The following is a 25,155-nucleotide window of genomic DNA, read 5'->3' as shown; positions in this document are numbered from 1 at the left end:
TAGATTAATTTTCTCTCTGGTGCTCATTCTCAGTTCTGTTTCTCCCTTGTCTATTTCTCTTTGGCAACTAAAGCCAGTGTACAACAGCTCAAATGCCAATTCAGGTTCATCTTTTCATTCTTACAAGGCTCATATCATTCTGCCTACTCAATTTCCTTTATGAAAAAAGTTCTTGGATCCCCATTCAGATGGCCAAAAAAAAAAAAATTAAAAAGCATCATTTGGAGGACAGAGAGAAATAGCAGTAAGATATCTGCAGAAAGGAAAGAAAAAAAAGGCAGGAACATAAAAATGTGAATACCTCAGGAGAGAGTATTTGCCATATCTGTGCAACATCTGCTTCTCCTGGTTCTGGTGGTCCTGCCACCATTTTTCCCTCTGCCTTGACCACAGCTACAGCTGTACAGACACAGCAATTGCTTTCTCTGCAGACCCCTTTTGCTACTTACCTCATTAACTTCACTAACTTCTATAATCCGGGGGAGGACACGGGAAAGAATTTATCCCTAAATGAAGTAGTATGAATTGTATTTATTCAGTTTGTCTTAACAATACAAAAGATATTGAAGAGACAAGTCCAAGAGACTCTTTAGGAAGACAGCTGAGCTCAAGAGAGAACAGAGACAGCAGATGAGTGTTTCTGGCTGCACTGATCTGTGGGGCTGGCAGACTGCACTGTACACATGTGATTGTGCACACACCTACTGCAAAGGCGTGCTCAGCCTCACTGCCAGGCTGGAGTTTGGAGATACAGAGCTGCAGCCACCTAGTTGTTATCAGGCTACCAGCTTCAGCAACCCTTAATGCTTTCCTCACACTGAGCATACAGTGTGATTTCCTCCTGTCACATACCACCAAGCAAGCCAGATCAGAAGCGGAAATCCTTTAAGAGAGCATCAAACATCTATCAAATAAGCGTGAGGCTTTGGAACACATCTTCAGCCACATCAAAAACCCAGTTCCTCAGTTAAAAACAAACATAGGGGAGTGACAATATAGCAACTGCAGTGATTCTGCAGTGCACAGAATAATAATGTGCCCCCAAAAACAGGCAGTTCTACTTTGCACATATATAATAGCTAAAATCACAAAAGATATGCTATAAAAAATAGAGAAAAATACAATTTAAATGCATTTAAAAATTGTCAGAGAACAAAATATTAAATTTTCCGGCAAAGCTGCTTGCTTAGTATTTTGGTCAGCAGCTCTTAGGTGAAGCTTATTCATTTAAAGTGCAAATTAATGAAGCTTATATTTGTAATAAAATAGGCCTGTAAAGACATCATGCTCCTCTTTTGCCTTCCCTCCTACACTCATTCTCCTGACAAGCAGGCACATATAAGCAAATGAAGAATGCCTACTAGGATTATTTCAGTGGAAAAAATGAGATCATTTACTGTTTTCTGACATGTCTTACAATGCATATAAATTCAAGGAGTGTGCCACTGTCTCTCCTCCAGCTATGCCACATATTAGTTATGCCCTCATATTATTAAAATCCTCAAAGCTGTTGTCATAAACACAAAAATAGGTCAAAAGGAGGCAACCAGATGGTTGCTTGAAGCCTTAAGTATAAAATACATACAATAGCAAAACACAGTGGTAGTCTTTCAGCACACAACCAAAGAGCACACTATAAGGCTGTTTAGTCCAGCATTAAGTTCTTGCCCAGTAAGACCTAATGTTCATTCACATGTTTCTGTGAATAGGGTTTGCAATGAAACTCATGTCAGCTGGGATTTAAGTACCTCTCTGCAGTGTCAGCAAGCCCCTAATATTATTAGAACTGTACTGTCATAAAAGAATAAAAGTGAAAGTTTGGATTACCATGTAGTTTCAACACACATCAGAATTTTAAAAATCAGTTAATCCTGTTTTAATCATAAACTCATTAGGATGAGCCAGTTTCATAAAGTATTTTAACCTGAATAACTCTTAATACAACTTCAGACTTTGCCAAAGCTTTCATAATTTAGTATCTATACCACAGCAGCCAAAGTGGAGATGAGCAGAAAGGCCAAAGGCTTGTTTATTTTTAAGGCTCTATAAGATGATCCAATAAAGAACTCCATCTCCTCCTAAAGCTTTAATAATATCTGTGTCAGGGAAATAAGACCACCAACCATCAAATAGTTTTTGACACTCTAATAGCTCGATTTCATAAAACATATTTTGAAAAAGAAAATACTTTCAAGAACTTGTGCAGTTGCCTGAAACCTCTTAAGAAAGAAAGAAGTGAGTTTATGGACAGAACATTTTAGGTTTTCATGAAGGCAAAGCAAAAAGTGATGGTAAAATGAAATATGATGGTGGAAATATGGTGTTTTCAAGATTAATCTGATTCTGGAAAAAGCCAGGATATGGAAGACAAGGGAACCAAAGCCCATGACAAATATTTTAATTATCTCAGAAACAAGCAGGATTGTAACCTGTCAACTCAGGGCTCAATAATTAGCACCTTACTCATGATATATTGAAGGCAGGAAGCCAAATCTGTCCAAAGTTTTATAGGAGATTATATTATTGGGAATCAGAATTCGGTATCAGCTCAGAAAAATAAAACTATATGAACAGCTTAAAAGACAGCTGTACAGTTTTAATGAAGATTTGGCCTACCAGTCTGTCTAAAAGAACATATGCTGCACTGGGATATTTTGCTGAGAGTTGCTGGCAAGTTAAATTTAAGTCACAGGAAACAAATTCACAGATTTCACCTTTAAAGATGCTATCAACAAACTTTAATGTAAAGTCAAAGCTATTTTCATTTTTTGAAAGAATCTATCGTGGCTATTGACAGGGAAATCAGTGCAATGATTTCCAATGACACCATACATTTTTTTAGGAGCAGTAAAAGAAACAACTTATACTCATTTACTTCAAAAAAAAAATCTCAAGAAAGGAAAAAAAAACCAAAACAAAACCCAACAGAATAAATATCACTGTTAACTTCAACAGGATCGGTATTATCTGACCTAACTGCATTCTTCTTTAGAAGCATGCAGACTTTAGCAATAAATCAGCTCAGAGGAATACTCACATGGCTGTCTCCAGCCCCTAAGATGTAAGCAGGCATGTACTGCAGGAAAGACTTTGGAAGCTAAACCGAAATGGAGTGACTGTCTTGGCACTGTGGAAATGCAAGAGGAAATCTGTACAAAGATCCAGTGGGGACAGGACAGGGACAGCCACAATGACAACCAACTAGCTTAAAACATGCCTCAAAATTCTATTCAATTAATAAATACTATAGGGATGATTTTTTTAAATGCTTTATCAGGAAAGTGTGGTTAGTAAATAGAGGCAAATGCAAGCAAATAAAAGGCCTTTATGAAACCAGGCAGCAAACTTCAGAGATGCCAACCTGATTAGCCTGTGGTACTGCAGCAACAGTTTTATTAAGTTACTTGCATCTGCTAGAATGTTGTCTGCTTCTAGCTAGAAAAACTGCTATCACAACCCATGCTGTCATCACCAAACTGCACTGTCTAGAACATCATCATCTATTTGAAATTGCTGCTAATTTAGAATAAACTCTTTAGGAGGCCTGCATTTCAGTAGAGTGCACAACGGGGGATGTACTGGACCTGTAGCAAGTGGTCTCTTGGTGACATGCAAGGTGTTAATCATGACCAGTAGGGATGTAATTGCCTAGATCCAGCCTGCCAGCACCTACTCTTCTCAAGATATACTTCTGTTTAAGCTGTTTCACTTTCCCTGATTACCAAAAGCTTTTTAAGCAAGAGGTGACTAGAAGCACATCTGTCAATGCATCAAGATCAGACATTCCCTTCCTGCCCCTTTTAGGTTTCTAAGTGTGGCATTTTTTTCCACACATCTATTTCTTAGCTTCTCTGAAGGAAAATAGCCAATTCCCATAGAAGCAATTTCATCATTACCTTCTCTCAAACCAGTTTCTTACATAAAATATGTATTTTACATTTGAAACAGAACCTACTGCATTATAAGATTCAGTGAAAGCTTCACAGGATTCAGTTCAGTTGAATAAATATTTCTTTTATCTCTTCCACCCACTAACACAGCAGCAGGCACACTTCCAGGACACAGAATGCATGTCTCTGTTCAAGCACTGAATTCAACTCCCTCCTCTTACAATGCCTAATCACACATTTGTAAAGAACCTTTGCAAAGTCAGCCTTGGATTCTAAAAAGGAAAAATCTACCCCAATTAACACAGAAAACTTCCAATATTTATAAAGAAAATATACCCCTTTGGATAGATCCCTTTGAAAGGGAGGGACATCTTCTTGATCCAATAAGGGAAAAGAGAAGTTCTGTAGTGTTTGAAGGTATACTTTATTGCCAGGCTCACAAACTCCTGAAAAACATTCCAAGTTAGATATCTAAAGTGAAACTAGTTCCAAAACACATGCTTTATGCTCTTCACACATCACAGTATATGAGTTAACTCATATAAAGACAGTTTAGTCACCTGTTCATATACACAAAACACCTGTTTTCAAGGATAAAGCTTGAAAAGTATCACAATATTACTAGCATTTTGACTCTCAGCTGAGATACAAAGTTACTATGGCTCTTAAGATTACCAGAATATAAGCTCTATTAATTTGATCATGTATGCGCTCAAAGACTGTGGCAAATATTAAGTAAAGAGATCAGTCTTATAAACTGGCTTTTATAAAGTCATTCTGCATTTTCTTCAAGCTAAAAGCACACACAACTAGCTGCTGTTGTTCAGCTGATGTGAACTCACTTTTAAATTAAACTCCTGTGAACTGGTATACCTGACCCTTAGTAGAAAGGGTACTGAAGGAAAGAATCTGAGACTATCATGAGACAGAGATGTGGGGAAAAAGAACAACTCCATTACTAAATCTGACATTCTGGTAATACAAGTTTCACAACAGACTCGTAGCCCCTAAACAGATTATTTCACATCCTACCCACATAAAACTGCATGGGGTTCATCATAAGCAGAGCAATTCAAAGTACAATACAAGAGTTTATTCTGAATATTTTTATCTGATTTTATTCTAATGCTTAGCAGAAGAGCAAATAAGGAATGTTTCATGCTGCACAGAATTTTATTTTTGTCTTTAAATTAGTATCCAGTGAAGATCAGGCACAGTAAATGCAGATCTTATGTTTGCATGGACTTCATCTTATTGATCATACATAGTTCTACTACATTTTATTGGAATTAATACCTACTCCTTGCTGATTTGTTGGGGGTTTTTGTCCTCCTCAACAAATACAAGTCTGTACTGTTCATTATTTTGCATTCTATTTTGTGCAATGCTCTCTTCTACATTTTTCTTTCAGTTTTAAAATGACTTGTACATGTCTTGCTTCTCTCCTGCCCTTCCACCCTGAAACCAGACATAATTTTACAAGATTTTCAGTCATATTTTTTTCTGTTATTGGCGAATTTTAAAATATAATTAAACATTTACCAAGATGAAAATAGTTAATTTCTTTACTTTTTTTTAATTAAAAGCAATTTTAACATGTGGTTGTACTCTGGAAACAGACTTGCAAATTAGCATCTCTTCCTAACAGGTTCCTGGTGTGAACCTGAAGTCTTGCCCACTAAACTTACCAAAAGATACGCTACTACTATTAAATCAGATAATGACTTCCACTGGTTGCAGTTTTGGTTCATTAGAAGTATTATGCTAATAAACATAAATGCTTAAAACAACAAATCCCTCAAAATGGCCACAATTTCTTTCTCCCACTGTATGACTACTTTCATGTTCTCATTCTTACTCTCTCTACCATCACAAACATATAGTGACTATTAAAATCAATGTCTTGTTATCAGAAAATCAATGACATAAAGAATCAAACACTGTATTTTTTATTCACAAGATAACGGTTTCACTCTTGTCTGTAGTAACAAGGCCTTAATGGACCAATTTTCCCAATGCATGTTAAATACGTAGATATAGGTAAAATGGAAAGAGTCTAGAAGAGCAAGAAGAATGGTAAGAGATTTAGAAACTACTGTCTCCAAAGAACAGTCTATGATGTTTAGCCTAAAGAAAAAAATTAAAGTATATGAATAAGAACAGTCATTCAGTACATGAGATCATTGCAGCAAAACAGCAACAAGTTGCTTTACAAGACGACAGAAGGAAGTACTATTAATATAATATAGACCAGGAATATTTAAGTCAGGTACTACCTACCTTTTGAACTAGGAAAACTATTAAATCAACTGGAATAAACCACCTAAGGATTATTATCCAGTTTCCATTGTTAGATTGAATATGTTGTGCCAAGTCTAGATACATTCAGTCACTGTTTCACTTCACTGAGCTCAGCAGCAATTATCTTTTATGCTATTCCCTGTAACACCACATTCCTTCTTTCTGCTCCTTTAACATGCCCTCAGTCCAACTTATGGCATGACCCAATCCTGTGGGTCATACCACAAATATAACTCAGAAGCTGACCATCTTAAAAAGAACACATCTGTTTTCTTAAACTTCTCTGGGTTTGGGTGGGAGGCACAAACTCATTTTCAACCTTAGGAATTTTTCAGGGTTTCAACAACTCTGCAACACTGATCAGCTAGAGGTGATTATATCTATCAAGAATAGTCAAAGCCCATACTACCAAACATGGTACTGTAGAATGTCTACCTTAGTAAATAGCTGGGACAACATTAGGATCCTCTTTTTTGAGGATTTCTTGGGGAAATCAGCTGCTTTTTTGGACCATGTTTTGACAGCACCTTAAATCAAATCTGCTGTCAACTCTTATGCCCACACCCAATGACACCATACAAATAGAAGCATCTCTGTTGTACTTTTTATGGCAATCTGCGTGAACAGTAAGAGTTACAAAGAAAAAATGCATATGTATTACTGTTCATAATATGCTTATTACTATGCAAACATTGTTCTTGAATAATTTCAGAAAATCAGCAGAAAAAATGATACTTCTGGTATGACCCTATTTAAGATTCTGGACTTCATGTTTGTTGTACCTAACAAAATTTTTAAAAGGAAAAAATATGCCAGGACAGAGTTATACAATTGTAAAAATACAATTCTTTTGTGATTTTCTCTTCTATCTCTCATGCACTCACCTTGTCCAAAAGCAAGACAGCTGTAGCAGCAAAGTGAAATTACCTGTAATGCTTGCCCCAGGCTGCAGAGAAACATCTACTTCCAACACTGGTGTATGTTCCTACACTTTAATACAGTAATCCCAATTGGGATTCCTGTTTTCACCAGTTGGGTGAAAACAACTGACAGGGCTGTGATCCAAGTTAAGGATAACTCAAAAGTCCCCCAAAAACCCATGTGGGGTGGAAGTGGAGATACAGAGTGTTATGCTGTCAGATGTTTTTTTGGAGTTCAGTGATCTGCTTTATAAAACAGTCCAGCAAATAGTTGTATAAGCACAATTAAAGGAACAGAGACCTGTAGGAGGGAATCGAAAGGAACCCTTGTGTTCATGTAACTTGTGTTTATTCAAATCACATTCTACTCAGCCTGTATCAGGCTGGCCTCTAAAGCCCATAACAAATCCACAGCCCACCAACAACTGCAGGAATTTCTCCTCCAATATATTTGTGCTCAGGAGAGGCCCGAGGTGTACAGCTGACTAAAAAGGGGCTGCAGTGCATTCGCATAGTGTGGGAGAGTTACTCACGCATGAGCTCCTTATAGTAACCAACTCTCCCACATTGTGCACTGCACGTAGCTAATACCTACATGGATATCAAAAAAATTTGATATGGAAGAAAGTTGATTTGCCTTCTGAAAACATTAATTCGGATATTCCCTTCTTAAAATATGAAGAATGAGATATTGCACTAAGTCTGACATTTAATTTCATTCCTTAAAAAAAAAAAAAGGGAAAAGCAAAGAGTTAAAAATGCAGAAAAATGTGACTTGATATGTAAATACAGCAGAAACACTGGTATGGCATTATGCAAAGTTAGTGCCACTAGAGATGAATTATAAAATAACGTGTTCTAAATGAAGGACAAACACTAAAAGAATGTACACATTCATATACCAGCTGTCTTATTGTTGCACGCTGGGGGGAACCTATTGAACCAAGAACTGAAGAAAAGAACAAATGTTCTTTTGTGTTTAACTAATGTAGCGATAACATCCAGTGATGAGGGCCTCCCCTGCTGACAGTTTATGGGCTAAACGAATGCGGTTTTCTCCTCAATCACAGACTTACACCTAATTTGTCTACTCCACACCTGCTCAAAAACATACGTAAGTTAGAACAGGACAGTGGGGAGAAAAAAATGGACAGCTCTCACCGACAAGCTGCAAAGGCACAGTCAGGAAGCACTCTCCTGTCCACATCTAGATCAAGTAAGATTCTAAGGAAAGAAGCTCAGAGTTAACCTGCCCCTTGAGAAAGACCAATGAGCTGGGCTATGATTATGTATTCCTTTATAATTAGTTTTCATAAATATACAATGCAGCTATTTTAGTACCAAGAACTACTTAGCAATTCTACATTACTTAAACATGAAGCTTGCACACCCTCTTCAAACATTGTATCACGTATTAGAAATTAATTCAATACCTATTCTTACTATGTATAACTGGAGAGATGGAATGATACACTTGAAATCCCATCAAGGGTATCAGAATAAGAATCATAAGGAGCTAACTAGAAGCTGACGCTCCAGTTCAACACATTAATCCAAACATAAAATTGCATCTTAGGTTTTCACATAATAACTTCTGTATTCCTACAAAATAAATTCCTAACAACTACCAAAATTTCACGATATATTCTAGGTCATATAGACAAGAAATTGAGAGCTAAAACTAATCTCAATAGCATGCAACACGCTTATGGAGAGAACACATTTTTAACTAAGGCTGACAATCTGTACTAGGTTTCTAGGTTTCCAGAAAGTCACAGCAACAATTTTCCCATCTTGGCTTTCAGGCATAAAGAAAAGAATTTGCATCAGCATATTTATTTTTATCCACAGCGTTTATTTCTGCTGTAATGCAAATAAACTCTACATATGTACTAATAAGAATGTAAAAAGGATGAAAGTGACAAAGTAAGAGTAAGTTTACATACAATACAGTCATATTACAAGTATATTCACCATCAACATTAATATGCAACTATATTGGAAAAAAATCAAAACCCAACTTAGAAGTCTGACTTTCTTCTCAGTACTCAAGTAACCACAAACTTGTAATATCACTCACCAAGCCATATTATTTATACTAACATCCCCAGCATCATCAGATATCTATCTTTAGACAGATAACCTGAAGCCATGAAAATTAAAGCCCTGTCAGACTCATGAGCGTTAAACCCGTGGATTTCTGGCCTACAAAGACTCCTGTATGAGGAAGAAATGTAATGCTTTTCCTCCCTATTAACATGGAAGAGTCAGCATTGCCAAGAACAGGTGATAATGCCTCCTCCTAGACAGCACCTACAGCCAAAATACAGTAGCACACCTGTCAAGTCCCCTCCAATATTATGGATCGAATGTACAAGATTAGGGCCATCAAGCTCTGTCAGCAAGACAGAATATTCTGCTTTAAGGATGAAAAGCCAGAATGATCAAGCAGCAAAAGGTTTGTTAGGGAATCTCTGACAGCTCTGGATTTGCTCAAGGTCTTCCACAGCAGAGATTTGGGCAACCACCAGATTGGTAAAATACAACAGAATTTCAGCCCTTTTTTTTTTCTCTATGTACATTCATCATCAGACCAGAACAATTCCTTAAAAAGGAAGATTCTTAAGAAACAAGTCATTAAGAAAGACAAGAAATTAGTCTTGCAGAATTAAATGACTTATGATATGACCTAAGATATGGAAGTCTTAGTAGCAAGATATTTTGTTGGCAGCATTTCTCACTTCAGGAAGTATTCAGTCAAGCATGGCTAAAACAAACAGTGTCCCCATTGGATTCAGCAGCCAATAAAATGCTATTAATTTCAGCCTAATGTCCAGTAAAAGCAATTAATTTCAGAATACATAATTGCAACTGAAGTTTCCAATGACAAACACAGCAACATAGTTTTTCACCCTGCTAAAGCAGCAAAATAACTGCTAATAACCATTTGGCATTGGGCAAGAATAGAAAGAAGGAGTAGCAGTCCAGCAGTACAAGGAAAACATGAGAATTAAATATATCACCCCTTATGCAACTAGTTTTAAACTTATCAAACGTCTAGAAAAAATCTCAAAAGATACTGGAAGGAAAATCTACTCTGTCCATCTTAAGTCCACCTCCATTTAGAAAATATTAAATGCAGGAGGCTATGTTTTCTAAGCTGGTATTTGTTTTATTCTAATTGAAGATTCATGTTTAAGTACAGCCAGTTGGAAAAACTTATTAGTTCTGTGTGGGATGGACAAAACCTTCATGATAGATATTAGTTGATTTAATTTTAAAATATCAGTAGCTAAACATTTCTGCACAGCTGGTCACTGTCAAGTTACAGAGATTGAGCAGGGAAAAGTACTTTATTGTGCAGGCTAACAGTGAAAAAAATAAACAGGACAGCTTAATTGGACAACATGGTTTCACATTAAGGAATAAATCTACTTTGCTTATGTAAATTTCACTTAAATATTAGAGAAGAGGTGGTACAGAGGTGGCTGACGGCATTAATTTTAGGCAGAGTAGACCGTCTATTTTATTGCATTACATAAGGTTTGGTTGCAAAGACCACTAAAGTCAACTAACTCTTCATTTACTTGAATTGTCTTTGAATTTGACCCAGAATTTAAACAGCATCACTACTTACTATGTAAGCACAAGGTCTGAAAATATTCCAGTTTACAGATGAGATTTCCCATGTTGGAGTCAAACCACAATGACAAAATAAATGACTCTGCACATTGCATCTCAATTGTTGCATAAAATATTCTCACTCTTACCTGCACATTTTCTTCTGTAACTTGAATTTCAGCAGTGTAAATATAATCAATAAGCATCCTTAGAGTCCAGCCATCAACTTCCTTTATTCGAACTTTTTTTGCTCGGCTTTCACTCATCTCACCTACAAACACAGTTTATTAATCAAGTAAATAAGATAGAAATACAGCACGAATGTAGAAGTTTAACAGCAGCAGAAATTTTGTGTATGAACAGTTATGATAGTAGCAAAACTTCAACACTAATAATTTAATTTCTTCCTTTCCTTCCTTCCTCCAATGAGGAAGGAAGGTTTTGTTGTCATCATGCAAATGTTACCTGGGTTAATACTTTTAGTGCAGGTGACCTATTTTTTCCAGTGTAAAGTATCAGGAAAATATTGTTATCAGACCTAAATATGACACTTCAAATGCATACAAAAACATTTTGCTGGGAAAGCAAGATATTAAAATACTCTAGCATTATTAACGTCTTAACTGAAGGAGCATACCAAACAAGGTCCGGAGTAAATTTATTTAAATAAGAAAAGTTATATCCCCACAGAAGGATTAACATACATATTTCTTTGCTTGCCTACCTATTATTCCCTTGGTGATTTCACCTCTTTTGCAGCTCCAGTTTAACAGCTCAAGCTAAGATAAAATGGTAAGCAAGGGAAAATTTGTTGGATCTCATTTTGTGGAGGCTGACATGTTGGCCATATGCCACAACCCATCTTCATAGAAAGGCCTGCAAAATATCTTCCACCTTCTAAAATACGATGTTTCTCAAAGTGCAATATTTTCTTTATGGCTGAAATAATTATCCAAATATATATTTTGAAGTAATGACTATAATCTTCTATATGACTTCCAGATCAGGTAATCTCAGACCTTTAAACCCTCTTGCACTGACTTTCACTGAGAAACAAAACGTGAACTACAAAAGTGATGTTGGAAGATATATAAAATTTCACTTTGGAAGAGTATATCCCAATCTCTGAATATATGAGTTTCTTATTCTTCTATATAGGATATAATTTCTTTCCCTTGGGCGTAGACATCTAGAGATAAGGGTATTGGTGATATAATAAATTTAATGTATACAACAAGAAAAGCAGATAGGATGGAGAAGTGAACAAAAACATGCTAACCATTGCTGATATTTTTTATGAAGTCATACACATTTTCATTGCTTGTTACCCTCTGGTCTCCAGGGTTAGTGTCAAACAATGCATTTTACCCAGGGCTTTCAGCAAAGAGATCATCACTGACAAATCTGTCACCACTATTCATGGTACCATACCTTTTTTTGAGCTGAAGGGTAAAGAATGGCATTACAAATCAACCCTTTAAGTGGCAGGAAGTTCAAAAGACATAAAAACCAGCAAAATCCAGCTCCCACAGAACTTTCTCCTTTCACCTGCACTTCTGAAACATTCCCCTACACCTTTGAAGGATGACTGCAGAACCCTGCAGGGCCCTGTATTCCAAGTTCCTGCTTCTAGTTTGACACAGATTAAACCTATTGATCTTCAGAGCATGTAAGCTGCAACTTATTTATTATGCAAGCTGCTGTGGAGGTGGTCCTCTGGGAAAATTGTGTGTGTGGGAGAGCAGATTTTGATATTCTGCAAGCACATTAGATTTGTTTTCAGATTTTGTGTCAAGGCTTTTAGAGTCATGGATAGGCACCTTCTCTATTTAAAAACCAAGCCCAGAATATAAAAATAAAAAACCCTAAACAAGAAAAAAAAAAAGAAAACCAAACCAAAACAAAACACCCCACACCCAAACAACAACAAAAAAACACCCAACCAAAATAATCTCAAAAATACTTGCTTCCAACTTTCATGTGAACCACACATGCAACCTTACTACAATTCTAGATCAACCCATATCTGTTTGCTAGATCATATAGAGGAAACCAGAGATGCACTCAGCAGGCAGGCTCAGTCTAGAATTCAACCTGCTGAAGAACTCAGTTTATGACTGGGAAGCAGCACCACCATGTCTCCACAGAGTTCTTAGTGACAGGAAAGCATATCATGAACTGAAAGAAAGCACTGAGCTGATCCAACCTCCCAAGCAGCAGCAGCAAAGTACCAGCTGAGTTGAAGACACTAAAGGGCTACAAAGATACAAAGGGGCTATCTAAAAAGCTTACATGGTTCCTCACAAAGTAATGCAAAGAAGGCCTTTTTCTTCTTTTTTATTTTTTTTTACCCAAGAATTTTAGAAACGGAGAATGGAAGTGAAGAGAGTAGGTAATTCCCTAAGGATAACTGCCATCGTCACCCTTATCTGAAGTCAGCCCCCATAGCCACTGAAGAGTCCCTTCTCTGATGCTTGATAACCAATTCCTCTAAACATTTAAGTAGATTTAAATTATATTTCTAAATAATTCCACTGTATAAGACAAAAGAAGTATTCCCATTAACATAGATTAAATAGCAGGGACTCTCTTCCCCATCTCCTCATTGCATAATTGTTACTAACTTACTACATTTTGTAACTTTAAAGACAGTAAATTATTCTTTCCTGATAATTATTAGGGCTATCATTACAGGTACAAATGAGGAAAAGGAAAAAAAAAAAAAAAACAGGCAGAGAGTTTGAACCCAGTTAATGCCATATCCCAGCCTGCACTGCAGTAATATTTAATGACTCAGAGAATGATGGAATCAACCTGCAAACACATGTTTAAATATAAGCTTCTAATTTCTAATCAAGAAGTAACCCTAAAGCATAAGAGTGCAATTTTTTCCACTGTCTTTTCAGTCCATGTTTTATTCTGGATAGAAGAAGATACTTCTCCCTTTGGTTGTGGCTGGTTAAGAGATCAAATTTGCTTATTTGAACTTGCAGATTACTGAATGAGAATAAAAATCCACCTAGGAAGTGTGGATTCCAGGCTTCATGGAGAGAACAATCACAATGAAATTCAAGAATTTTTGTGTGGGGAATGGCTGAAATGCACCAATACCACAGCTGGTCCATGCTGTAAGAAACATATAAGCCTAGTAAAACAATCTGCTGATAACTCTTAAAGCCACAGCTGAATTCTATTTAAGCTCCCACCTATTTGGCTCACCAACTACACAAACCTCACCACAGATATATTAGTTAAACACTTCACACCCATTACTCAAGTGAGTGTTCCCACCTCCTGCACCACTGGGGCTAAAGAACGCCTACATTTAAAAACATAAAACAAGTAAAAAAACTTAAAAGGGAAGATTTCAGTAATTCCATCTGGAGAGCAGCTACAGACACTGCTGCATTGGCACTCTGAATGGGTAATAAACTTCTTCACAAAAAGGGCAGTCAGGGCAAGCAGAAATGTCTTAATCACAGAAGACATAATAAAATGCTATATGCTGAGCAAAGAGTATATGCAATGTGATAGTCAACAACAATTAGTCTTTAATACAGAACTAACATAAGAGGCTTGCATTTCTCTGCTACTAAGGTGATAAAAAGGAACTGTAGAAGCAGCCTTTTTATTCTAATTTTATAGACAGCAGTAAAAATGAAGAAAGAATTTATCAGTCACCCACAATGTTTGCCTCAACCACAAATGCAAACTTAAAGAACTGCTTGAGAAAGAGATATTTAATTTTACAAGCAATTTTAAAGCATTCTTGTAGAAGTTACTCCACTTCTGGCCTTGAATATGTCAAAATATTTGCCTATAAAATCAAGAATGATCAGCTGCTTCACCAGAACACAACGGTATTTCAAATTTCATCCATCTTGTTGCATACAATTAAAATTATTAAAACACCAATCTGTTTGCATCTGGGTAGGCCAAGAGTCACATTTCTACCTCCATCTGAGCTGGGGTCAGAAGCAATGGATTACAGAGAAGTCTTTTAATTTCAGACAGTTGACATTAACTACAAAGCTGGCACAAGATTTCAGGATGCACAGACAAAACCTCAGAAGTTAATTTTAACATGCATTTAGTAGCATTCTTACTCTGGCACTGAATTTCACATTATTTCAATGTGATTTATAACCGTGATGGAATTAAGCCCACAGCACAGGAATTTCAGCTGGAGGCTCCTATGAACCTGAATCTATCTTAGCCTTGCAAGCCATCAGCATTCCCGCTCTAGCAGTAAAGCAGTAACTTGGCCAGCATGGAGTGAGCAGAAGTCGAATCAAGCCTGTACAGAAAAGTAGTGGCAATGATGCAGAGTACATATGTCATGGAGAATTACCCTGAAAATACTGAAACATGCACTCCAGCTATAGGCTGCCAAAGCCACAGAAAGCTTTCATATCTACTAACAGCCTAGAGCGCTCATGGGCTGAAGAATGTAGAAGCACTAGTTTCTAAAGGACATAATTTACTCCAAAATTCACATGAAAGTTATTTTAACCTTCTTTTAGACAAGTGAGATTACTAGAGGCTTAAAGAGTATAACAACTTGACTATTGCTGGCTTACTTAACATCTAATTTGTTTTTTAATTAAGGAGACTTTTTAAAGCATTCATCATGCTAACAAAGGCTATGTTGACAGTATGTCCTTAGATTGCAAAAAAAAAATCATTAAGAATCCCAAATGTTCCTATTGGCTTATCTAAAAATCAAATTAGATCCTAAAAAGCAAAAGTCATGAAAATTTATTCTTTATACAGTTAGACTGGATTACAACATAGTAAGTATTGAAACATTTGGTACCTGTAAACATGGCATGGAAGTAGGGGCTGCAGGCGGCTAACACAACTCTATGCGCTGCAATTTCCATGTCTTCAGCTACTATCGTCACATCACACAGCAAGTTTTGACTATTTAGAAATATCAGAGAAGGCAATTTCACATAAGTGAACTACAACAGAAAAGTATATATGATATCACACACAATTTCTTTTCCCATGCCATCAAAAGAGGCAGGCAGACAATGTTGATGAAGCATTGTTTTTAAATGTGTTACACAACCACATGGCTGTTACTCAATCAGATTACGGATGGGGCTTGGGTACACAAAACTGTTTAAAAATCAAACAACTGAATTGTGATTCATTGCACAGAAGTTTTCTGCTTTGAATAACCATAATTTTTATCAGCCAAATTTATAAACATTCTCTCTGGAAGTCTGGGCCCCTTTGAACAACTATGATAGAAAAAACAGAATTTAATATATACAAGCACTATAAAAAATTACGTAAGAAACAAGGCTTTACAGACAACAAAGAATCCAAATTTCAACTGAGGTGCCTGTATTACATAACACTTGAAACTTATGCCTACTTAATTGTACAAATCCATTACTCAATCTTCTCTATATTCACTGTTTTCCAAGCATTTTTCGTATTCAGCCCATGCACACAATAGCAATTATTTTTTCCAGTCTGAACAGTTTAGAATTTATTATGGTTAACTTCGTATCTTGACTGACTTTGTATCTTCATTATATGCATTTGTATTCTTGTCCTTTGTGACTGTAACATATTTCCTCCCTGTTCAGTTGCAATAAAGTAACATCTCATTTATAAGAAACACAGGTGTTTCTTACACAGTTTACAGCTATTGGCTATACCTCTTCCACTTAAACCCTTATAATCCAATTTTCTAGACTGAAAAAGGAGAGGGAAAAAAAAAGAAAAACACACCACAACACAAAAAGGCTGCAACTTTACAGCTTCTAACTAAGGGTTACAGTCACCTCTTCTTTCCTGTTCATGCTAGCACTGTCCTGTGGAGGTAGTATGGAATCCACATGGCAACAGAGGGAAGAGGGGAAAGTACGACTCAACAGAACATATTCCTTAGGGATGGAATTCCTTAGGGATTCCTAGAGCTCTACACCAATCTAGCGATTTCTATTCTCAGTACCGTCAAAAAGATAATTTTTTACCCTTCCCGAATACATAATGAAGATTTTTAGATAGTTTGCAACTACCACACTGAGTTGTAGCAAAGTCAGGTGAGCAGTTGCATTTTGCTTGGGCAGAACTAGAGCTCTCAGCCAAACTGCTCAGATATTCACCTCAGTCCAAAAGAAAACTCTGTGATCTCTCAGTTCTGCAATTATCCAAACTTATGAGCCCAGACTCAAGTAAGGTGGCTTTGCAGAGGTCACACACCAAAATTTTTGGTGTCCACAAGTAACCTTTGGGGCCATATTGCAATCCTGGCAATTATCTTTCTGCTTTCAACTCTTAATACCTACAGCAACTATGTAAATCTCATAAATTTAGCTTGCAATATAGTTATTATCAAACAATATGTACAATGTAATGACTGTACCAGATGAAACACACAATTCAGAGGATCTTGAAACAACCATTACATTTATTATAAAAAAATGCAAACAGAAAGCTACACATACAAGGGCATCAGATACCCAGCTTTATCAGACGCCTGCACTTAACCTGACAACAGGAACAAAAATTTATACTTAGTTGCACAGAAATACTAAAGATAACAATGAAGCCAGAAGCAACAGATTACATCAATGCACAACGAGGGTTACTAATTACATTGCACATACACAGACAGAGTAATGCCTCTAGTCTGGAACTGCATCAGGTGAATGAATATGCTCTGAGCTACTACAGAACTGACAAGCTAGAGAAACTACTGCAGAAATGAGCTTAAAAACTTAATCATGTACACTGCTGCAAGCATCTTGTGGCTTCCACAGCAATTCAGCACCCTCATTTCATGAGGGCACATCAATTTATTTTAAAAGGCTGTGTTCTGAAGTGGTACCAATTTGCTTATATAGAGTGACTGAATGAACAGAATTGTGGGGGATAAACCATCATGGTATGGAAAATGATAAAAAGGAGGTTAAGCAAGTATGCATTGAAGAATAACTGAGCAACTGTTTACCAGCTTGCAGGCTATTCTTCACTGGTTCATACAGAGAAAGTTTTCATTACCCCACCTTCAAAAGGTTTTAGTAAAGTCTTGTTTGTAAGAACGAGAATTTTGATAAATATAGGTAACATCAAATTCCTTTGTGATAAAAGCAAATTATAATAAAGTGAAAAGATAGGCATCAGAGTGTAATTTTGTCACATGTCAAGAACTAATTAGTTTTCCTAATGAGCTTTCTATTCAGTGTTGAGGTGATGCTGAGCAATGAAATGTCAAAAAATACAAAGGACAAAATTGCTAAAATTTGTCAAAATTTGAAGGCACATAAAAACTCATTAACAAGCTACTAGAGCCAGACAACCTGACAGCAGCCAAAAATTTAACATAAGCACAGAGACTTAAGCATTCAAAACCAAATGTATTTAGATGCTTAAGCAAATTATTTTTTCACTAGCTATTCACTTCCTGGAGAGTATACCTCAGGCAAAAGCTGTTTGTGCTACATTAATGAAAAGCACTGAGATTCACTACATTTTTAAAGTCGAATCTAAATCAAAAAAATAATTTACTGGATTAATATTAGTTCTTTGTTTAGAGCAATGAAGTCTGAAACATTTTTAAGATTTTCTGTTTATTATTTCAAACAAATTAATGCAACTAGAAAAGTTTATAATTTTATTTAATTACTACTTACCATCTTAAAAGCTGTTTTCAGCTTAAATTGTAAATATTGTTACTTTACCTTATTAAATGGCAACTAGTTAAGGTTATATAGCACAGCTCCTGTTCAAACTTTAAGTATTTATACATGCAAGGCAAAATTGCTCAAATTGCTTCTACAGCAATTTGAATTTAGGTAACCATGGAAACTAAAGTATATTCTGAAAATAATCCACGGGCTTAAAAAATGCACTCTGCTGGAAGACTGTGAATCTTTTACTTGAAACACAGCAAAATGCAGGTAAGGTTTCTAACTTCCAAAACTATTGTTAAAATTAATTCTGGGAAACTTCCTCCATGTAAACTCTTGCTCATCCTTAGGAAGTCATTGCTACTGGCTCTAGCTAGGCTCTGTTACACTCCTTGGGACACTGCATCTGGTTACTGGGACACTTGAAAAAGCCAAGGGCATAAATTAGGTGAAGCAACAAGTGTCAGTCTATCCAGCACACACTTTTAAAGATTTATCTATATGAAACAGCAAAGGCCAAAGGCAGAGGCGTACTTTAAAAGGGTATCAGCTGTGTTTCTTTCTGGTGAAGCCTCTCCAATTTTTAATTTTATATGGGAAATAACAAAGAACTACAGGATTTTCATAGCCTCCAGTACTGTCTCTGCTAGAGAAGTATTTTTATTTATTTAATTTCTCAATGTTGCTGTAAGTTGTAGCACTAAATTACTCAGTGATAGCTGTGAGTGCTGATTTCCAGAGCTCAGTTGTGAGCTCTAATTACCAGCTGTCACAGTTTTCAACATCACTTCACCTACTCATATACATGTAAAACATAAATCAATATGGATGCTAAGAACATCATCAGCACCAGCCTCCCAGTTTCACTGAAACTGATGGTATTATCCCTCAAAAAGCTTACAAAACTTTATTGAGAAAAGTTACTTTCAATATTTGATTTGGGAGTCCATCAATTTCTCCCAGGGCACGAGCAAAAGATAACTAAGAAAATGTGCAGTCAGTTGGTTCATACTGTGACCTATGTCTCCAGACTAGAAAATTTTAATATTTTTCTGGTTCACAGCCTACCACAAAAATCAGCAACAGGCACACAAAGAGCCTAAGGCTCAACCAGACTCATTTTTTGTCACAGATCAAATACATACAAGAGAGGATCAGTAGCTGTAACTCCTTAAGTACAACCTGTAAGTATTTTTCAAGTCTCACAGAACTAGTTTTGACCAATTTATGAAGTGCAAAAACATACTGCATACGTTACAGTTATCATCACATGGCTATCATTCAGTTATCACTTCATTGTATATTTAATCCTTCTCCTCAGCTATACTTCTGAAATTCCATGTTCTTAATAAACTAACTATTATTATTAACTTAACAAATGTAAATGAAAGCAAAAATGAACTTTGGACTCCAGGCAGGTGTATACAGTGAAGTCATACCTTCTTAATTCATTCATAACTTTAAAAGCTTTCTTCATGTGCCATGGATTTACTGTAATAGGACAGTGAATTTCGGTGTTATCATCTTTCAGATCCAAGGGCTTCTGATGGCAAAGTTTGGTACATCTGGAAAGAAAGAGGAAAAAAATAAAGTTAATACTTCTGTCTAATCTCCAGTGCTGTTGCTTCTTACTTCATCCACCTTCATCTTGGGGAGAAGAAGAAGATTTGCACTTGAAACTTCTTCTTTACTCCAAGCAATTTTAGTTTCCCTATTACCAAAGGTGTAGAAGAATAGGTAGAATTCCCATGGAAGGGGAAGTAGTAAGTTGGTGACTAATAGTAGTGACATTGTCAGAAGCTAACAATAATCTATATTAAAGAAAACATGAAGATGTTTTCTGGTTTTGTGAATATTATTTTATTTAGTGGAGAAATAGTCTAGAATATTTCCAATAAGCTCTGAAGTCAGGGCAGAATCAGAGTTTTGGGCACTTTTCACCTAGTGCCCTACAGATCAATGGCAGAATGCAGCAACCATCACCCCAGTCTCTTACTGCCTTCACTGCCTGTCAGGTAAGAGCTCCTCTCTTACAGGACCTCAGTTACTGTTTCACACAGCTCCTGGTTCTCCTCTGACAGGAAGACCACACAATGACTACTGCAATTATCAATTATCCAGGCTTTCCCTAGCCACAGCACAAGAAGTGGGCAGAAAAATTGTGTACTTTTGTAGATTCACTCAGTGTTCTGAAAACCATAATGTACATAAGTGACCAGCCTTTTAATTTTTGTTACTCTCAAAACCCCACTCCAAATAACAAGAGAAGAACTAGGCAGTGTGAAAAATCATTACCTCTAGCTACAATTAATTCTTTCTGTAAGACATACCCAAGTTCTACAGACACTAACTTCTGTATAAAAATCATTATATACACTCCTCAGTCACTTGGAGTGTCCAAACAGCAAGCAGACTTCTCATTCCAAACCAAATCAATGAGTTTCCTGTTTACAGTCACAATGTTGTTCTTACAAAGCAAACTGTGTTGCTGTAGCACTTCGAAAATGCTTAGCATCAGTGATGCTTTATTCTACAGTGTTGTAACTCTATTCCTCAACCTCTAAGCTGGAAGTAAGCAAAGGCACTGAGAAGTCATTTGGTGGGCCACAAACCCTGGTACATCAACGATCTGACTGCAAGTGAAAATTCAGCCTTACCAGCATTAGGTAAGCACAGTCAAATTGAGCATATTCAGTGACTCACATAATTGCAACCTCTCTTCTACTATACCTGAAACTTTTTAATTGGGCACGTCTAATGAATTTAAAAGAAAAAGCCAACAATAATTAAGATTTTAACCTAGAACTCTAAGTTCTATGCACTATAATTGTGCAAAGCCAAGTAACTGGCTCTGTTTTTCATTATCCCAACACTGGCTACAAAATTTTGGAGCAAAGCAATACAAAATTGCATCAAGCAACAAAGGAATGTAAAAAGTTTCCATAAAACTAACCAAGTAACATCCATCCACAGAATTCTAACTACAACCAACTTACTACAGTGTACCACAAAACTGATATGAATTAAAAGTTTCATGTTCAATTTTGAAAATTATACAATTCATTACTGAAAAAGGACAAATGACAGGAATTCTGCATCAATCGAAAAAAACCCCAAACAAGTTACATGCTATCCAGCACATAAATATGCTAGTTCATAGAGGTAAAAAAAAAAATACTTTCTATCTAGCAAACTCCTTTAGACTGAAGGTTGCTTTTCTACCTTATGTGACATACGTTGTGATCAGAATTCCAAAAATTAATAGACAGAAATCAATGACTGCAGAAAACATTCAAAACACCAAAGACCTATAACCAAGAGACCCAGCTTTTAATTATACCACTGACCTATCAAGTCCAAGATAGAACACTTTCATTGCAACTTTCTACATCCCAAAGCAATGCATCAGATACTGATGTCTATTTATCTGCGTACATATACAGGCTGTATACACATCAAATACAGCTATGCAAGGAAAACAAAAGTGATCGAGCTGTCCGTAAAGAGCTGCCAAGCAACCTGGATTAGATGGAGGAGTTCACATGAAGCGTAAATTCATTTGCTGAAGTTTCATTTGTTTGTCACAAAGGGGGACTTTGTTTTAAGGTAATGAACCCTACAAAACCATCAGTCATAAGCCTTCTGTTTTGGTAAGTGCCAGTCTGTCTGAAGTACTGAGGTCTCTCTTACCATTTCACCAGCAGGGCCAGAGCTGTCTGCAACTGGTTTCTTTCAGTTTGTTCTCAAGAACCTCACGCACATCACGCCTGAAATCTACCTACCGAAGGCACAGGATGAAGTAGCACTGAACCGGAGCCCGTGAAAGGACTGAGGAGGCCAGCTGAGGTGCAGCTGGAGATGGTTGCCTGGAGTGCATCGCCTGGGCACTGCCACTAAAAAAGATGCTTAACTAAATAACCAGAAAACCGGGAGTGAGATAAGCACGACTGCTGAGTCAAACAAGGAGTAATTTGGGACCACATATGGAGGAAGCAGAAGGAGTGAGGGGGTGGAGGGAGAAAAAGCCCGCCTGTCCCCACAGGCTGGAAGGCACACGGGAAGGCGGCGGGGCGGGGGTGCCGGCAGCGCTGCCCGCCCGCGGGAGCCCCGCGCCCGCTGCCCCCGCCGCACGGTGCCCGCGGCCGGCGCCCGCAGCAGCACGACCGGGCATCTCCGAGCGCCGCGCTGGCCGCGGGAGAGCCAGCCGCCCGGGCGGGCACCCGTTCCGCCACCAGGTCGCCGACACCACCCTCCCGCCGGCGCTGCCCCGCGGCCGGTTCCGAGCGTGCCCCGTCCGCGGGCACCGCTCCCCCGGTGCCGAGGGCCCCGGCGGGGCCGGCCGGGTGCGGAGAGCCGCGGCACCTTAGCTCGCTGCAGCGCGGCCGGGCCCGCCCCGCCGCCCCAGCCCACGGACCGCTCAGCGCTCCGCTCCGCACCGCCGTCCCGGCGGGCTCCGGGCGCCCGGCTGCCTCCCCGCCCGCCCCGCCGCCGCCGCCGCCGCACTCACACGGGCGGCAGCAGCATCTCCATCGCGGCTCCGCTCGGGCTTCCTCCGTGCAACGCGGGCGCGGCGAGCTGCCGCCAGCACCATGCCAGCTGCGCTGCCCCGCCGCTGGTGCGGGGTGCGGGGAGCGGCTGCGCCCGCCCGGCCGAGCCCCGCCGCCGCCGGGAGCCGCCGGCGCTGCGGCTTCCGGGTGCCCGCCCGCGGGAGGGCGCGGCGGGGACGGGCCTCTCTGCGCAGGCGCGGCGGCCGCGGGACCCGGCCCGGCCCGGCCTGTGCGGTGCCTCCTGCCGGAGCTCCGGTACCCGCGGTGGGACCGGGGCGCCTCGCCGGAGTCTTCCGCCCCGGAGCTGGGACAGCCTCGGCCCAGGGGCTTTAGGAAGAGGAGGCTGAGGCGCCGCTGCCCTTGCTGAAAGAAGCCTGGCCTCCGAGTGGGATGAGTCGGGTTCAGCGCCCAAGTGCGCGTCTCCCGCTTCCCAGGAAAGCGGTGGCTCAGGGCAGGCCGGAGAGCGACACCCGGAGCTGCCCTGCGCAGCCACACGTCCCGCGGAGCGCCCGCATCAGCGTGTCTTCAGCGCCAGCGAGGATGGCTTGGGGTGCTCGCGTGGGGACACGCAGGTGTTCTGTCCCACGGGGGAAAAAAATAATTAAAAATGAAAGCTGTTCCAGGTCTCCTCAGTGAGACTGACAGTGAGAAAATCCAGCAGCAGGTGCGCACCATGAGGGACATGGGCAACTTCTTGGCAGGCCAGCCAAGGAGCTGGCCCGACACCAGCTCATGCAGGTGGCTTCTGCTCGAGCAGGGGCCGAAGGGAAGAGCAGAAGTGGCGTCGGCACGGAGGAGTTGAACAGGGTCTAATTCCCTGTGACCTGCTGGATGTCATCGACTTTTATTTGATCAGTCCAGCAGGAACACTGCCGCTCAAAACAGCTTGCCTCCTGTGTTTTGCAAAAATTGCTGACATTGATCATTAAGTACTTGAGTTGTGTTGCAATGTTTGCTGAAGTAGCTTCTGTGATGCAAAATGGCAAAAAGGAAAACGAGCAGACATCTATTTCAAATGTGTCTTTGTAAACGACACTAATTCAAGCAATGATCAACAATACTACATTTAGCGACTTCTGACTTGGGGCACTAGAGAATAATTTACTGTATTTAAACTGTAAGTTATTTCCAAATCTTTGAAGATTGTGTAGTGGAGAATGGATTTAGCAGGCTGAACACAATTCAGATATTTAAATCTGATTGTGTCTGTAAAATTAAAATGCTTTTTCACTGGAGTAAAGATTTTAAATAGTAATAGTATCTCTAAACAAATAAATCTACTAATAACTTACCAACACTATTTTTCTAAGAGTGAGAAGAGTTTGAGGGCAGCATATTTCAAGTAAGACACAAAACAAAATGGCTGGAGTGTTTTGAATGAAGACTTATTACAGACGGATACTGAAAGCCTTCACCAGTGTTTCTAATAAAATCACTGGCTATTAAAACTAAATGTATTTTAATCTGTTATTTTCATTTTTGCTAATCTCCAGTAATACTCCTCACTAGGAAAATGCCATTTTATTTTTCTGATTACCAATCCTCTTTCACTACAGTGATGTTTGATTTGGGAACACTTCAAAATTTTTTCAAGGGGTTACCACTGGAGGTTTTTCTAAATTAAATAATCACAATTGGCAGTGCCTGTTTTTATGAAGTCTGTGCTTTGTAACTACTGAATTTGTCTCTTCTCAAGAGACAACTAGATTTACCTCTGGGTTGTATTGAAGAAGACAAGGTACTTGCTAAAGATTTAAATACACACCAAAACTTGCTTGCTGGGAAGTCTGCTCCAAAGGATCCAGCCAGAAATAATGCTCTCTGAAATGGAGGTTTAAAATTCAGCTGGCTCCACATAGCATAGCATGTCCGAGGTCTGAGTTCATAAGCAGGTGTGGCCTGGGTAGATCCAAGAGTGGATGATGTCTGTCACATCACACTTCCAGGTTTCTATAATTTAGAGTAAACTCCTGGACACATCACTTTGTAAGACAAGGATCCCAACTTCTACTGATCCGTAAGACCTAAGTGAATTCTACTCTGTTGTGTTTAAGGGTCCACACGAGACCACTGTGAACTTGTGAGCTGGTCTGGAAGCTGAGGGGCTTTGTACACTCTTTGCATATAGATCCTGCAAGTAGGTAGGCAGCTGCAGATTCTGCAGATTCCGCTCCATGCTCACACGGCAGAACTGTTTAGTGACGTTGCTGTTGTGGTTTAACTC

The 25,155-nt window shown here is 38.8% G+C and overlaps 1 protein-coding gene across 3 annotated transcripts in view; it reads right to left on the bottom strand.

Moving 5' to 3' along the window:
• The window catches only part of KLHL2 (kelch like family member 2), a 54,577-nt gene extending 31,537 nt beyond the window's left edge, over window positions 1-23,040 (bottom strand). Inside the window, exons 1-4 of one of the 3 annotated variants that reach the window (XM_066548245.1) lie at window positions 22,892-23,040; window positions 19,824-19,949; window positions 15,549-15,655; window positions 10,882-11,003 (exon numbers count right to left, since the gene is read on the bottom strand). In XM_066548245.1, the coding sequence (XP_066404342.1) occupies window positions 10,882-11,003; window positions 15,549-15,655; window positions 19,824-19,949; window positions 22,892-22,914 (378 nt within the window). In that variant the 5' untranslated portion in view covers window positions 22,915-23,040. Of the gene's footprint in view, window positions 1-10,881; window positions 11,004-15,548; window positions 15,656-19,823; window positions 19,950-22,891 lie in introns of those variants that run through there. The other 2 variants (XM_066548246.1, XM_066548247.1) reach the window with 2 other exon arrangements.
• Window positions 23,041-25,155: the final 2,115 nt, after the last annotated feature.

The sequence above is a fragment of the Molothrus aeneus genome, chromosome 4 (assembly GCF_037042795.1).
Source record: "Molothrus aeneus isolate 106 chromosome 4, BPBGC_Maene_1.0, whole genome shotgun sequence".
NCBI classification, from domain to species: Eukaryota; Metazoa; Chordata; class Aves; order Passeriformes; family Icteridae; genus Molothrus; species Molothrus aeneus.
The sequence above is the reverse complement of the archived record's forward strand: the minus strand, read 5'-3'. Positions and strand labels throughout refer to the sequence as shown.